A 15,229-nucleotide genomic window follows, 5' to 3' on the forward strand; every position below is an offset into this window, starting at 1 on the left:
CTTCCTCGTTTCCCCAGCAATTCACCCGCCAGGTATGAAGTAGATCAGATGAATAGTTCTCGGAATATGCGAAGGACAAACTTACATACATACAGACAGAGAGATTTCTTGTTTTATACAGAGAGATGAACTGAAATGCCCGTTCAAAATCCGTCAGAGACATCCTACACTAAGTCTTGAATGCCCATGCCAAGTTTTGTTCACAGTGCACAGTTCAAAGAGGAGAGCTTTAGTCTCTTTTCTAACCTTTTTTTTTTTTTTTAACTTTTTCAAGTTATTATCACTATGACTGTAATCCCACTTCCAACCACAATGTGTGGCAGGGTGACACTGTCTGTATTTCCACTTGTTGACTCCATGGGCAGAAGAAGATGCAGAAGCAATGCTGTCTGATGAGGTATTTTTATATATTTCTTGAGAACTGCTCATCCAAACAACTCGACAATCCAAACACACTTGACTCTGCACTTCCTTGAGACCCCAGCAATACACCTGCCAAGTGTGAAGTAGGTCAGTTGAACGGTTGTCGAGATACGCAAAGGACACACATACAGACAGACAGAAAGACAGACAGACAGACAGTTTGGGCTCCTGATGTGAAGTGTGGAGATAGTTTGTTCTGCTGTGAGCTTATTTTTACCCAAGGTCCTAGTCACTGGAGGCCATTTTCTCTAGCAGATTGGAGATGTAGTACAAGGCAGTTGCCATGTCTCTAGCCATGTCTGGCACTAGCCTCCTGCAAGCAGACTACACTCCATCACGGAGCTGAATTGATACAATGTGCACTGTAGCATGATACTAACAGTCTCTCTGTAAAGGCAGATCATGGAAACATTTTAATCATTCACAATCTAATATTGTCATATTGCACACCCCAAGCCCAGACATCCTTCTTCCAAGCCATGTCCCCTCTCTCTTCCTTGGGGAATCCCCAGGTATCCCGGCCAGATGGAATAATCCCTCTAGTGTTTTCTGCTATGTGGTCTATTTCTAGGTGTCTAAGAGACATTCTTATTAGATGCCTTATTAGATGGTTGCTCAGAACTGGCTCTTATGACGTGCTGTCCAACCACATTGGAAATCTAATCTGTTTATGGTTGTTTGAACAGCTTTGAACAACTTCATTCAAAGGTGGAGTGAAAAACCAACTGTCACAGAGAGGGGAGGAGGATGTGACATCTTTTAAATATGGAGATAACGGTGCATATTTTCAGACAGTCTCTCCTGGAAGACATCCATAGTATTGCTCTCGGCTGTTCACATGGAAAGTGACAGAAATTATTGTGTCATGAGAAGAGCAAGAGAGAGAAGTTCAAACCCTGACTCCTTTCTAACTCTCACACAGCTGACCAATCACTGCATGAAGTGGGTGTGAATGTCTGCTTGTCTTGCTGTGAGGGGAGGGGATTTAACAAGCCTGTCTTGAGTAGTATACAGCTACCTTAACAGTGAGCACAGCCACCCTGAGAAGGAAACTCAGGAAACTCCCAACTTGAAGGGAGAAATCCACAGTACCAGGGCCTTGGTTGCAAACCACCATATAGATTATGTAACTCCTACTCCCATTATCATATACAACTGAGTGAAAAAAGTATATTTTTAATTCATTTTAAGACAATATGTTCTTTAAATGGAAATTGTGTATAAGCAGTATGTACTCCACAAGTAAGAGAAGTTGTAGTCTAGTACCAGCTGAAATCAGTGGCCTCCCAGCTATGGCTTTGAAGGAAAGATCTGAAGCATTTCTTTGCTTGGTAAGCAAAAAGTAAAGGTGTTTTTTTCTAAAAAAAAAAAACAACAAAAAAAAAACAGCCCCTGTTCGAAGTCTATTGGATGTGTGGGTCAACTACACTTTTTGACACCTAAGCGTTTCCCATCATTACACTGTCAAACAGATAGCTCTGCCTTCATCTACCCTCTTTCGTTTTTAAGCTCTCTTTTTGATTCAAGCAGCTAGTTAGCCCACCCCCACCCAACAGCCAGTGAGGACAGTAAAAAAAGACAACATGGTGTTGTGACATTTATAATACTACATAATCAGTGTGTATAATAACTGCATCTGTTTCTCCTTCTCTTTCTCTCTCTGCTGTTCTCTCATTCCATGTAATTAGAACAAGTCAGCAATCGTGTCTGACACCCACAACTAATTACCATGTCACTTCGCTCATTTGGCTTACTGGCACCACTGTATGTGTGTGTGTGTGTGTGTGTGTGTGTTCTGTCTCTGTTCTAATTGTTTTCTCTGCTGTTTTCTGTTTCAGGTCTGATCACCACAACCTCCAGGAAACTGGACCGCGAACAACAAACTGAACATGTTTTAGAGGTGAGGACGCAGTGTGTGTGTGTGTGTGTGTGTGTGTGTGTGTGTGTGTGCCCGCACGCAAAGTAATGGGCTTGACATATAGTAGGATAGCACAGGGGTATGAAGGTCACTGCTCTGAAGGGCCTTGGCTCAATCTACTGAACCTCAACAACAAAGCAAAGAGGGATTCTGTTGAAAACACCATCATTATTATATAATAGCATAGAATTCTCTTTCTATTCTGTTCCATTCTCGGAGACTGGCAAAATGAACTTTTTGTTAATGTTTTGTACATAAGCAATGACTCAACAGTGAGGTCTTATCACTCTAGTCTAAAAAAAAAACTGCTGATAGGTCATGTTCAGACGCAAGCCACTCAAAAGTTGAAATACTTTCTACTCTGCTATTTCACCTCACAAGTCTGTGTTTTCATATGACCATGCTACATCACCAAATTCTACAAGATCTCATGTTTAGGGCAGGGAATTAAACCTTAATACTTAAGTGTCACAAAGTATCAAAAACTTGAAAGAAATTAAAACATCCCAGTGTGACTCTCTTACATAGCTGGACTGTCAGAACAACACGCTGCTGTTTGACAACCAACTCCATGACAAATGGACTGCGAGACAAGCTAGTGTTTGGACCTTGAGTTAAGACTATTTTGCCAAACATTTGAGAATCTTGGCTAATTTTGTCAAATATAAAAGAGAAACATATTTAAATTTCTCAAAGCATGTATGGAAAAAAGTCTGTTGTTTTGGTATCAGGGCTAAAACTCAGGTATTGTATTTACAAATGTATCAAAAAATAAAATAAGAAATGAAATGATACCCAGCCCTGCTTGTGTTGCTTAACAGAGGACTCATAGAGATAGCTTGTTGACTCTGCTTTCTTTAAAAATGAACAGAACACAGTTGACATTGCCTAGTGTGTGTTAAATCCATGAACTCGTGCTCCAATCCAGAATCTGCCAGGAGTTAGATGAGAGCAAATCGCCTCTCCAATCTCCTCTAATCCTCTGCTACACACACAGCACTCTCCCCTCTGCTCTTTGCTGTCCTTAGTGAGATTTGCATTAGCTTGGTAATAGAGCTAGTCTGAAGATGATGAGTGTGCCTTGGTCTCTGTTAGACAATAATGGGAACTTGTCTCTACTCCACTCTAACCTGATTGGAGATAAATTGTGCCACTGGCTCTCTCATGAGTCATTGAGTTTAGGGTGTGAAGAGTGTGTGCTTTCTGTGTGTTTTCTACATGCTGTGTGTGGGTATGTTGGCTGTATGCTAACTGCATGTTATATGTTGAATTTGTGTTTACTGTCTTTTTCTTATCTAGTGATCTGACTATTTTATGACAATACAACTAGAGTAGATATTAGACTAGAGAATACTTAAGTTTGTGTCTCAGTTCTGTAAACCATGAAAGTGCAGCCTTCAGAGGACAGATTGCTAGTATGTTGAACCTGCGCACATGTCTATAGATTATTCACCATAGAGTCATCACCAGTTCCAAGCACATGTCTCACTGAGACCAAAGAGGTTCGCCACTAGAACTTTGCAATGGAAATCAAAAAGTAGCACATAAACTCAGCCATGTTCCATTGTATCAAGATTTTTTATTAACTTGGTACTTCCCATTATACTCTTTTTTGAAATATTGATATACAGTATTTTGAGTATTTTGTCTAGTCAAGTAACCCAAGGTTAGTTGACTATGACTTGAAGATAACAAAGCTAGAATGCTTAAATATTTGGTATTTTTTACTTGATTTAAATCAGTGAAACAGCTGATCAAAGTATCAAAACTGCAATTGAATAATTTGGTGTCAGTCGTTAAAGCATTTAGTCAACTTCATCATGGTTTCAGCACTAACAAAACTTTATGATGTGACATCAGTCATAATGTACATGTGCACTTAGTGAAGCATACTGCTGTATCCGTTTGACTTCTCAAGGACAAGGGGCGAGCAGCTGTGTAATGAAACATTGATTTTTCTCTATAGGCTGACACAGCACTACATTTAAGAATAGCAGTAATGACTTCCCCCCCTCCTGTTAGAGCACACTTCACTGGCTGCGGTCAAGTGTGTCAGGATATCATATGTATTGCCCTCAGTTATCATTATGAAATTTAATTTGTAAATCCAGTGATAAAATGAACTGATTTCGGCTTGATTTTGGCCACATTAGTTGCTTTGTTAGGAGCTGACATACCAAAAGAGATTCTACAGAGTTAAAGGTACAACGATTTTCTTTTTTAATACATCAAAGATAGACAAGTATACACACAGACACATATACCTCTGCTCTGTTAGGGCTGTTAAAAAACTGTTTATCCTACTCGTTGCTCCTTTTCTCTTTCTCGCTCTTATGGTCCATGACTATGTTCTCTCCACCTCCTGTTCCCTTCCATAGTCTCATATAGCCACTCTCTTCATCCCAGTTAAGGGATAACTCTGCAATCGATTATCAGCTTGTCTTTCTTCACAATTACTGCAGCTCCTCATTTCTTGGGTTTTCTAAAATGACAGATGGTATTCTTAAATGAAGCCAGCCAAGCACAGGGGGAAATGAACTGCTGCCATGTCATAAATCTGTGACAAACTGAAAAGTGATTACACCTCTGGCAAACTGTATCTGTACATAGAGAAAAGCCTGCTTCGTAGCTCTCATTGGCCAGCTCCACCTTTACAACAGCCCCTCAGTGATTACCTTCTTTATCATGTAGAAAACACAGAAGCTTAATGAGTTAGCTGTCAAAACACACAGACAAATTCTTTTCCTTTTCAGCCGAGAATGGCAGCAAATATAATGAACCTAGACAGATGCTGGTTACTTTTGAATGACGCTGGACTTAATTTATAGAGTGATCGGGGGTACAGGTTCAGCTTGGCCCTCAGGTCTTCCAAGGGACACTGTCATGGGTCACATCTTTGAAGGATCCAGTCCCTGAATTGAAATGCATCTTGTGTTTATACTGAATTTATACTGAATCTCTCATTCTGTTCTGCCCCTGCAGGTATTGGTGTCAGATGGTGGTCCTAGTCCCAGGCAGAGTACAGTGTGGGTGATGGTCCAGGTCCTGGATGAAAATGACAACAAGCCCACATTTCCAGAGAAGGTGTACCAGGTCAAATTGCCAGAGAGGGAGCGGAGAAAGAAGGGGGAGCCCATCTATCGGGTGTTCGCCTACGACCGCGATGACGGGCCCAACAGCGACCTCTCCTACAGCATTGTGGATGGCAACGAGGACGGGAAGTTCTTCATCGACCCCAAGACTGCAGTGGTATCATCACGCAAGGCCTTCACTGCAGGGAGCTACGACATCCTCACTGTACGCAAACTTCCATCAATTATTTTGAAAAACTGCTGATAGGATTTAGGACATAGACAAGTCTTTATATGGATGGATGCTGTTTTTGAGTCTTAAATTTGTTGCCGCTGCCAAGGCTGTAACAGTATGTTTTCCATTTGTCTGTTAGCAGGATATCTCAAACACTTAGTTAGAACTATTTCACGTTGCATTGTAATGGTTTTGGATTTATGTTTAGCATTTTATATTTCAACACTGATGTGTCCAAGGTTGGATTACCAACTGGGCAAAGCAATCAGCTGCCCTGGGACCCCAGAACTCCAGGGGCACTGAAAACTTCAGGCTTACTGTGTGTCAATAATTTAAACATTTGTTTGGGAATACACACCCCTAAAGCACAACTTCGGATAACAACAGATCACAAGATAAGGAGCTTAAATTGGGTCCTGCTTTATTACCCTGTCTTAAAAAGAGTTCAAAGTCTCGTTTCAGTTTTGTACTTTTGTTATTATTTTAATGGTGAATATTCTTAATTATCTTTAAGAATATCAGAGTGGTATGGACCACCCCATAGATCTCTAGGTACATAGTGTCATAGTGTCATGGGAATCTTTTAAACAAGTAAAAACATTTTCAATTCAAGAGATGCACCGTTGCCTGACTTTGTGCAACCTATAGAGTGAAAATGTATGAACAGAAATAACAGAAGTAATTGTGTAAAGAATGAAAAAGGAGATCTAGACAGATAAGTTCAAACCCTGGCTCCTTTCTCAACTCCACACAGCTGGCCAATCAAGCATGTGTGTAGGTGTGAATGTCAGATTGTCAGTTTCAGGAAAATTACAGAAATTAATTTACCTTAACCACCTTTATCTTTCTCGTACCTCAACCGTACTGTAGCTGTCATACACAGAAGTTGTAGATGGCAAAAAACATCATAATCCTATATCGACACACTTGTCTGGAGTTAGGGTGGCCAAATTTCACTTCACATTGCATTTAAGGAATAATTTCAATACTCAGGTCAGAAACATCCATGTGTCTTTCTTCCTTGCTTTACTGCATGCTAATTGTGTGTAACTGACTCTTTTATGAATCTTCTCTCTACTTTAAAATCCAACTTCTGGTGAAGTTGAATTTTATTTGTTCACAAATCACAAATTTGCTTCAGAGGGCTTTACAATCTGTACAGCATATAACATCCTCTATTCTTAGAACCTCTGTCTTTAGATCTGTGCTTCTCTCTTCAGATCAAAGCAACAGACAATGGTCGTCCTCAGAAGTCCTCCACAGCTCGCCTCCACATCGAGTGGATTCGTCGACCGCCTCCCTCAACTCTGCCGCTGCTGTTTGACGAACCTTTCTATAATTTCACTGTCATGGAGAACGACAAGGTGGCTGAGATCGTGGGAGTGGTCTCCATGCAGCAGAGCTCCGCCCCCTTGTGGTTTGACATCACAGGTAAAAAAAACAACAAAAAAACCTGCAAGTGAGGATGGTCCTCTATCAGCCAGTGGAGGACTTTGTGTGGTGTGAGGTAGGGTGTGCCCAGGCTCGGTGCATGACGTGTGTTGGGCTGACAGTGTCAGTGTGTGTTGATGTATATGAGGTGCAGCTTAGGTACTGTGGCCTCGCTGCATGATCTGTTATGCTCTGCCCATCCCAGTCACCATGGCGACAGCTTCTCCAGCTGCTACATCTGTAGTAGCAAAGATAATGAAACATTAGGCACTCTATAGAGAACTATAGTCTGTGGACAGTCTATAGAGATATGGACTAAGTTCAGAATTAAACTTGAAATAAAGTATTTTCATATGATTGTCATCCTGAAAGTTTTATTTTTTAATGGGACTGTCCATTTAAGAGATGTAGAGTTATTTATATATATATTATTCACAGGTTATTTAGTTCATCTCTTCCTACTGTCTCCGCTTTGATGAGGTGCTGGCTTGCTCTCAATAAAGAACATTCTGACAGATTTTAAAGCCAGTGTGACAGTCCCCTGTAAGTGGGAAATGCCCAACATGGTACACTTAAATCCCTTTGATCCATCAAAGTTCACTTTCACCCACTTGAAAGGCTTAACCAGATTATGTCATGCCCAGTGCACTAAGCTCAATTTATACGCATTATGTACAGTGATGATTCTAGTGTGGTAAAAGTGATTTAATAATTCTAGTAATCAGTACTTTTGATTCTGATTCTATTAGTTTTTAATGACATTCAATACTATATGTGTACTGACATTTCACCAGCTGTGATACTTGCACTGTGGGCTCCAGTCAGCCCAAAGCAGATGGAGTGCCCAAGAAGGACTGCAGTTTCCACAATGCACCATCCATCTTTCCTTTTGTTGTCACTGAGCAGTGACAGTCAGTTTGTATCCAGTTGGAGATACCTTCTGGCTCGTGCTTCTGGCTCCCCATAGCTCTGTCCGTCTCTCCCTTTCTTTCTCTTTCTCACCATGTCTCTGTCCATCTCCCCCCGCCCCTCTCTCCGATGACATTCTTTCTTAGTTCTTCCTCATGATTTCTCATTGGGTCTCACTGGGTCCACATCCTTTCTCTGGAATAACATCTATCTCCTTTCTTTTCATTAACTTATATAAATGAGACATTAAGATTCAACAAGTGGTTAATGTTTCTTACAAGTAATAATCAATCAATCAATCAATCAATTTTTATTTATATAGCGCCATATCACAACAGAAGTCATCTCAAGGCACTTTTCACATAGAGCAGGTCAAGACCGTACTCTTTAATTTACAGAGACCCAACAATTCCCCCATGAGCAAGCACTTGGCGACAGCGGTAAGGAAAAACTCCCCTTTAACGGGAAGAAACCTCAAGCAGACCCCGGCTCTCGGTGGGCGGCCATCTGCTTTGACCGGTTGGGTTGAGAGAGAGAAAGAGAGAGGGAAAGGGAGAGGGGGGACAGGAGAATAATATTAATAATAAGATAATACTTCCCAGATCACAGGAGATAAAGCACAAGAAAACAGACCAAGAGGTAAGTGGCAACAGGATACAAATAAGTAGAAAAAAATATATGCAGTGTTATCCAGTCTGTTACCCTAGACCAGTGTGTATAAGTGGACTTGAATATTGTTGAAAAGATATCAATGTATATGTTTTGAGAAACATTCAGAGCATGAGTATCAAATTACATCAATACAAAAGATAAAACAAAACTACAGAACCAAATTGTGTAGCACGTTTTGTGGAAAAATCTTTTAAAAGTACGTCACATAATATTACAAAATAATATAATAAATTACAATCATACGCAAAAGGCAAAGAAAGTCCTCCTACCTAAGTGACTAAATAGTTGTCAATGCCCTCCATAATGGTCAAATCAAAATCAATAAAAAAAACAGTTCACACAGGGGTTTCTTGATCTGCCACCTGTAAGTTTGGTAAGGCAACCAATAGTACTAGGTTATGGTTACACAAAAATGGTGGTCATGGTTAAAACGAACAAATGTTGACAGTTTGTAGGAAACAGGATGTGAACAGGGGCCTCTGATGTCAAAGTCAGACACTTTGCAAAAGGTCATGCTGTCTCAACCTTTGCTTCTAAGGAACAGTCTTTAGTTTAACCATTTAACCAAGAGGTCCTTGTCAAAAATCATAAAGATAAGTAATTTCCAGGATTAAAAAAAAACAACAACAACAAAACAAAAAACAATAATAATGATCTGGTGTCTGCATAGAATCATTATGTTGAGATCTTACAATAAGACAGATCTTATTCTCTTAATTGTGAAACAATTATTTTGGATTTAATTCACCAGAAAATATTTTCTGTCAGCAGCTTTAATCAAGTATCTGTATCAGTGTAGCATCGCTGAGCCAAAATGTCTAGTCATCCTCCTGATAAATTATAATAATGCTAACAACGTAATTTAAAAATGAATTTATAATTATTGAAAAGTAGATTCCATCCCGTGTACAAATAATTTCAGTACAATCTCAGCCAGTGGGAAGCAGTATCTGTCTCTGTCCTGTTTCATCATCTCCTCTCCTCATCATGTCATCCTCCTGTTGTCCTGTCCTCCTCCCTCGGGCCTGTGTGTCCTACCTGTCTCACCTTCTCTCTCCTCTCTCCCCTCAATGCTACGTGCCTGGAAGGTCCCAGGTCTTTCCGTGAGATGTTCTATATTCTGCAGAGCGCTTGTGGCAGGAACTGTTCCTCAGAAGGTATCTCGCTTCCAACTTCCACTTCTGCTCTTTGCTGTCTATTCTTCCCTCCCTTTTCTTCCTTTTCCTCTGCTTTTTCTGTTCCTTGTATTTTTCGTTGGTGCTCATCATCCACCTCTGCACCTCATCAGTGCTGCTCACATCTTCCCTGTGATTGGTTGGTTGGACGTGGTTGACTGAGGGGTTAACCGCACAGACGCTCAGGCTGAGTGTATGTGGGTGTGTTTGTGTATGTGTTTATCTTGTCTCAATGTGTGTGTGTGTGTGTGTGTTTCACATTAATGGACTACATTGTAGCCAAGGTTAATTTAAGGGATGAAGGTTTGGTAAAAAGGTATCACAACCTTTTTAGCTGCTCCCATGGCAACAACCCCTGGGTTACCTCGGTGACAGCTCTGTCTAATGACCTGCTGTTAGCAGCACCTGTACACACATTCCTTATGGAATTAATGCATGCCTTCATGTAGCAGTTTTCAAAGGCAGGTTCACACATGCACACAAACCTCACACTATCTGCTGACCCATTATCTAAAACTAATGGCTGCACTCAGCTGTGGGGCAGCAGGTTTGGGAGTGAAAAAGCACAATCAGTATGAGCACCTAACTACTCAGCAACCAGTGCCAAACACCCAGCCTGCAGTGTACAAAGCCCATCCCTCAATAATCAGCACGCAATGCTTTAAACCAAGCCCTCAGAATTCCCAGTTGTTGGTATGCAACACATTCACCTTCACCTTCACCACACCTTGCAAGTGAAAATTTGAAAAGTGAAAATTTGAACTGTGTGAATATAGAAAGTGTGACATTGAGCGGATGTGAGGAACCTAGACAGAGACGATAGGAGGAGGAAAAGAAACAGAAAAAGAACTTAAATTAGGTGTTAGGGAGAGCAGAAAATCAGCAAAAGTGTTTTACTGATTTTCTGGAAATTCTGTTAAGATTGCAGATGCGCTAGATTTGAGTGGAAATTTGGCATTAGAAATAAGGATGGTAATATCAGTTCATCTGTCAGTCTATCCAACACTTATCTTTGGCCAGATCTCTCAACATTTACTGGACAGATTTGTACATTTTTAGATGAGTGAGTTTAGATGGTGATCAGAGTTATCTAAATATTATACATTACCTATCACACGCAGTCATACAGTGCATACTCAGTACACACTTAAAACATGATATAATGGCAACCAAACATAAGCATGCACACACCAAATCCACTAAACACACACCAGGCATCCATTTATAGTCACAGTCACTCACACTCCATCCAGCAGGCTGAGCCAGACGGATGGACAGGTGGGTGGGTGGGCGGACAGACAGACAGACACACACACACACACACACACACACACACACACACAGACAAACAGACAGACACATACACACAAGAGTAATCAGACAAAATACACACATTGCTTTAGATTAAAATATCCTTCAGTAAATAAAGTTGATGAAATTGGGCCCTATTTTAAGGATCCAAACCGCACAGTCTGAAGTGCATGGCGCAAGTGCATTTAGGGTGTGTCCAAATCCACTTTTGCTAGTTTAATGGTGGAAAAAATGGTCGCATCGCCACAAGCATATTTCAAAAGGGTTGTCCTTAGTCTCCTAATTAATCATGGGTGTGTTTTGAGTGTAATATTCAATAAACCAATCAGAGTTTCATCTCCCATTCCCTTTAAAAGCCAGGTGTGTTTTCACCTTGGCGGATTGCTATTATAATGGCATATTTGCCAAGTAGTAAGAAGGAACGTTTCTCTGCAGAGGAAACAGATCTGCTTGTGCGCGAAGTGAAAGCGCACAATCCATAATGAGTACACTGGCCCACACTGCTCCTGGACCCTCCTGTGGCCAGACCCAGACCACCAGTTTACGACCCTGTTCATTAATTTGTTGCAATTTTCTTTTTGTTTGTTTTTTGAAAAGGTTTGTTTTTTTTTAATTGCAGCTTTGGTTTCTTTAAAATTGTTTTGTTCAGTCATGGAATAAAAGGAAAAATCAGCGGGGTTTTAATTGCTGAAAGTATGGAAACCTGATCATTGTAATTTCAAAAATGTCAAAGAATATTTGTTAAATATTGTTCAGAAATTAAATCATTAATTTTAGTCATGTAAAAAAATCATCATACACAGTTGGAAGGACTTGATCAGCTCTCCAAAGTGCTGATCCTGCTGCTGGCAGCAGCTAGAGGCTGTCCAGATTTATTTCCTTCTTTAGTTGAATCATTGTTTTCACCTCATTTATTTCCTCATGTGTTCCTCATGTCCTCATGTACTGATGTAGCAGGAAAGTCAATCTGTGTCTGATCTGTTGTTGACAGCCATTTGCTGGATCTTGACAGACACCCTCATCCTGACAGATCTGTTTAAATATCTGCTTGTATTGCCACAATTTGGTCAAATAATTAGACAATTTCATCCGTCATTACTGCGATTAGTTAATTCTGATAAATATTATGCCTAACCATTATGACATTTATTTTTTAAAATATGTTGATGTACACAATAATAATCTTTCACATTGTAACTGTTAAATATTACATTACAACTGTTTAATGAAACTGTTATAATGATCCAAAAATATATACAATAATAATATACCACTCACAGAAGTCTCCATAATGGCTATTTTAAGTACATTCTGCTGAAAATGAATACTTGTATACTTTTGCTTCAGGTTTTGAATGCAGTGGCTTAACTTGGCTTATTTTTTACATTTTTACATTGATATTTTACTTAAATTAAGTGCCTGTTTTTTTTTTTACATCATTCATTTTTCTCATATCAGGACACCTTATTGTTTGTTATCACTTTACTTTTCCATGGTCATGGTATATACTCAATTCTGATTGGCTGGTAAGCAAGGCCAGCAGAAGGGAGAAGAAAATAGTCACAAACATTTATATTTTTGTCTCTCACAGGACTGGCTCTGGACATCAGTGTGTCCAGAGCCAGTCCTGTGATCACTCTGCATCATTTTTTTCTGTCACTCTGCTCCCTGTCACAAACCTAGCACTGTAGGGTGAGGTGAGACATCACCTTGTTCTGTGGCGAGACAAAACTGTCCAGTTGAGCCAATGAGCATAAACTCAGCTTTAGAGAGGCAGTGAAAAGTAATTTTAGAGCAGAGCAGAGGGTTGGATTTTCTCTCTCTGTAATTTGGCGTCAGCAGACGGGAGGCTCCCTCTGGCCTCAGTGGTATTCTTGCCAAACCCTCTTCTTTCACATGTCCTAAATGAGGATGATTATGTTGGACGGTAGACATGGCTGTTTGAAGCTGCCTGTTCTCACAGTATGGTTAACATCTTTTTCTCTCATTATCTGATCAGTAATATTTCCTGCTGCACACAACAAACAGCACAGCCCAGGTTACAGAACATACTGCAAACTCACTTGAAAACCCACTTGAAAATTATTTCCTACATACACTTTACTGTTTGTCTGTTGAAATGTATTATTCTTCCTAGGGCCGACCTGAGTCAAGGTCAAGTTCTGCTTCTCTTTGATAAGGTAATAGTTCAAAAAATTGTCATATCTGCGTACATAATTAGGCAAAGCAGTAAGATACATTCTTGGTTTCTCTACTACTGGTAATTTCTTCCTGTGAACGCCAAGTCTGGTCAGGACCAACTGGTTCAAAACTTAACAGCCTGTGGTTATTGATTTCTGTCATGTCCTACGTTTCATTTTAAACAGCTAAATACATGGATTTCCACCACATAGGCCACTGTTTATAGGATTACATTTAGTAATGCGTTTAAATTAAACAAATCTGTGATTGTGATACATTGATTTGGTTTGATTGGAGAATAACCTTTTGAGCTTTTTGTTGATATTTTCACATTATTTCATGTATGATTTAGAATTTCCAAATTTCTAGTTTCCAAGTGGTATTGTAGTGTAGTGGTGGACACTGAGGCTGACAGCAGAGCACACAGATTTCATCAGAATAAATTAAATATTCTACGCATAGGGCCTTTAAATAATCTACTGAGTATTGCCACACATAGCAAAACAAGCAGTTGTTGTGGTCTTCCTTATTATTGTGCTACTGTATTCTGAAAATAAATACATGGATAATCCCATAGTAATCCTACACACAAATTATTGTTCCAGTATCAGACAAGCACACTGGAACACTGGAATTTTACTTGGACAGTCTTTGAAGCAGGTTTGTGTTCGCATAGCAGGTTCAGGTTGCTAAAATGCCCAGATTTACAAAGCTCCAAGACTAACAAATCTATTATTATCTTTTATCTCTGCTTGTTCTTTATCACTATAATCATCAGCTAATATTTCAGGTTTAAGTTGTGAACATGAATTAGGCTGCCAAATATGTGTTTCCCCCTATTCAGCATAAGCATATTAAATAGCATAAGGGGGGTTTATAAGAACTCTGATTCAATAAGCAGATTAAATACCATAGTCAGAGTCAATAATATGCTATTGAACCATTAACCTTACTGTGAATGTTCATCTCATTCATTTAGATACAGAAGGACAAAGTCAAGACAACATGCCACTCATCTAAGAGATGCTGCTGACTGGTGGGGACAGATTTACAGGTCAAAATGTTTGGACTCCTCAGTAATCACAAGAACAGAAGAAGTCTCTTGGATGAGTGACACTACACCTTCAAGTTTACAACTTGAGTCCAATGGATTATTCATTTTGTCTAGACAAGGAAATAGACAAGTGCAGATTGACTACCCCATTGATCCGGGATTCAAGTGTTCACTCATCAGAAGCTTCATCTTTTAGCAAACACTAATTGTAAAACAAACGCACCTCCCTGCCTTCCGAGGAAGAAAAAAGTTGCAGCATGCCTCGATCTGCTCACTGAGACAGTGTGTTGATGAACTCTGAAGCATAAAGTTATGAAAACTCCACCAAATTGTTGTTTGATGGCTATCCGATTTAGCTATCTTAAGCTCATATTAACATGAAACTAGCATCTTGAACCAAAGCAGCTGCTCAGTTAATTAGTGTCAGATGGCAGGACTCTAATTACACATGCTTCCAACAAAATCAACACAAAAGTGATGAACAGTAATAGTGAAACTCCCATTCTTGGAGTATAAATGCATTTAGACTGATTAACCCTCCCTCCACCACCCACCCAAATTCAACAAAAACTCATTGGATCTACACACATTACACAAATGACCTAATTTGGATTCAAAGTTTACACCCCTGTTTGTATTTTCATGGCAATCAGGCTGAACTCTAACGCTGCCATTCAGTGAGTGTTACCGCAGTGATTTCCGACTGCAGAGACTGCGTCTGGACTGCTCACATGTGCCACCTGGTGGTTGTTGATGCACACTGCAGCCAGTGCTGAAATCAGCTGGATAAAATACGAGTCCCCCCTCCCTATTTGCTGCCGTGGGGCCACTCTATCACCACAGTAACTG

General features: G+C 40.0%; 1 protein-coding gene and 1 long non-coding RNA gene across 5 annotated transcripts in view; one reads left to right on the top strand and one right to left on the bottom strand.

Annotated features, from left to right (window-relative positions):
- LOC122983846 overlaps positions 1–15,229 on the bottom strand; it is a 372,841-nt gene that overhangs the window by 263,197 nt on the left and 94,415 nt on the right. The window lies entirely within an intron of this gene.
- Positions 1–15,229, top strand: part of fat3a (FAT atypical cadherin 3a) — a 255,590-nt gene that overhangs the window by 152,095 nt on the left and 88,266 nt on the right. For all 4 annotated transcript variants that reach the window (XR_006403773.1, XM_044353986.1, XM_044353987.1 and 1 more), the window contains exons 4-6: positions 2,262–2,323; positions 5,324–5,638; positions 6,868–7,078. Coding sequence is in view for 3 of the 4 variants with exons in the window: in XM_044353986.1 (XP_044209921.1) it covers positions 2,262–2,323; positions 5,324–5,638; positions 6,868–7,078 (588 nt within the window). In the remaining variant the exon portion in view is untranslated. The remainder of the gene's footprint in view (positions 1–2,261; positions 2,324–5,323; positions 5,639–6,867; positions 7,079–15,229) is intronic.

This window comes from Thunnus albacares, chromosome 6 (assembly GCF_914725855.1).
Source record: "Thunnus albacares chromosome 6, fThuAlb1.1, whole genome shotgun sequence".
NCBI classification, from domain to species: Eukaryota; Metazoa; Chordata; class Actinopteri; order Scombriformes; family Scombridae; genus Thunnus; species Thunnus albacares.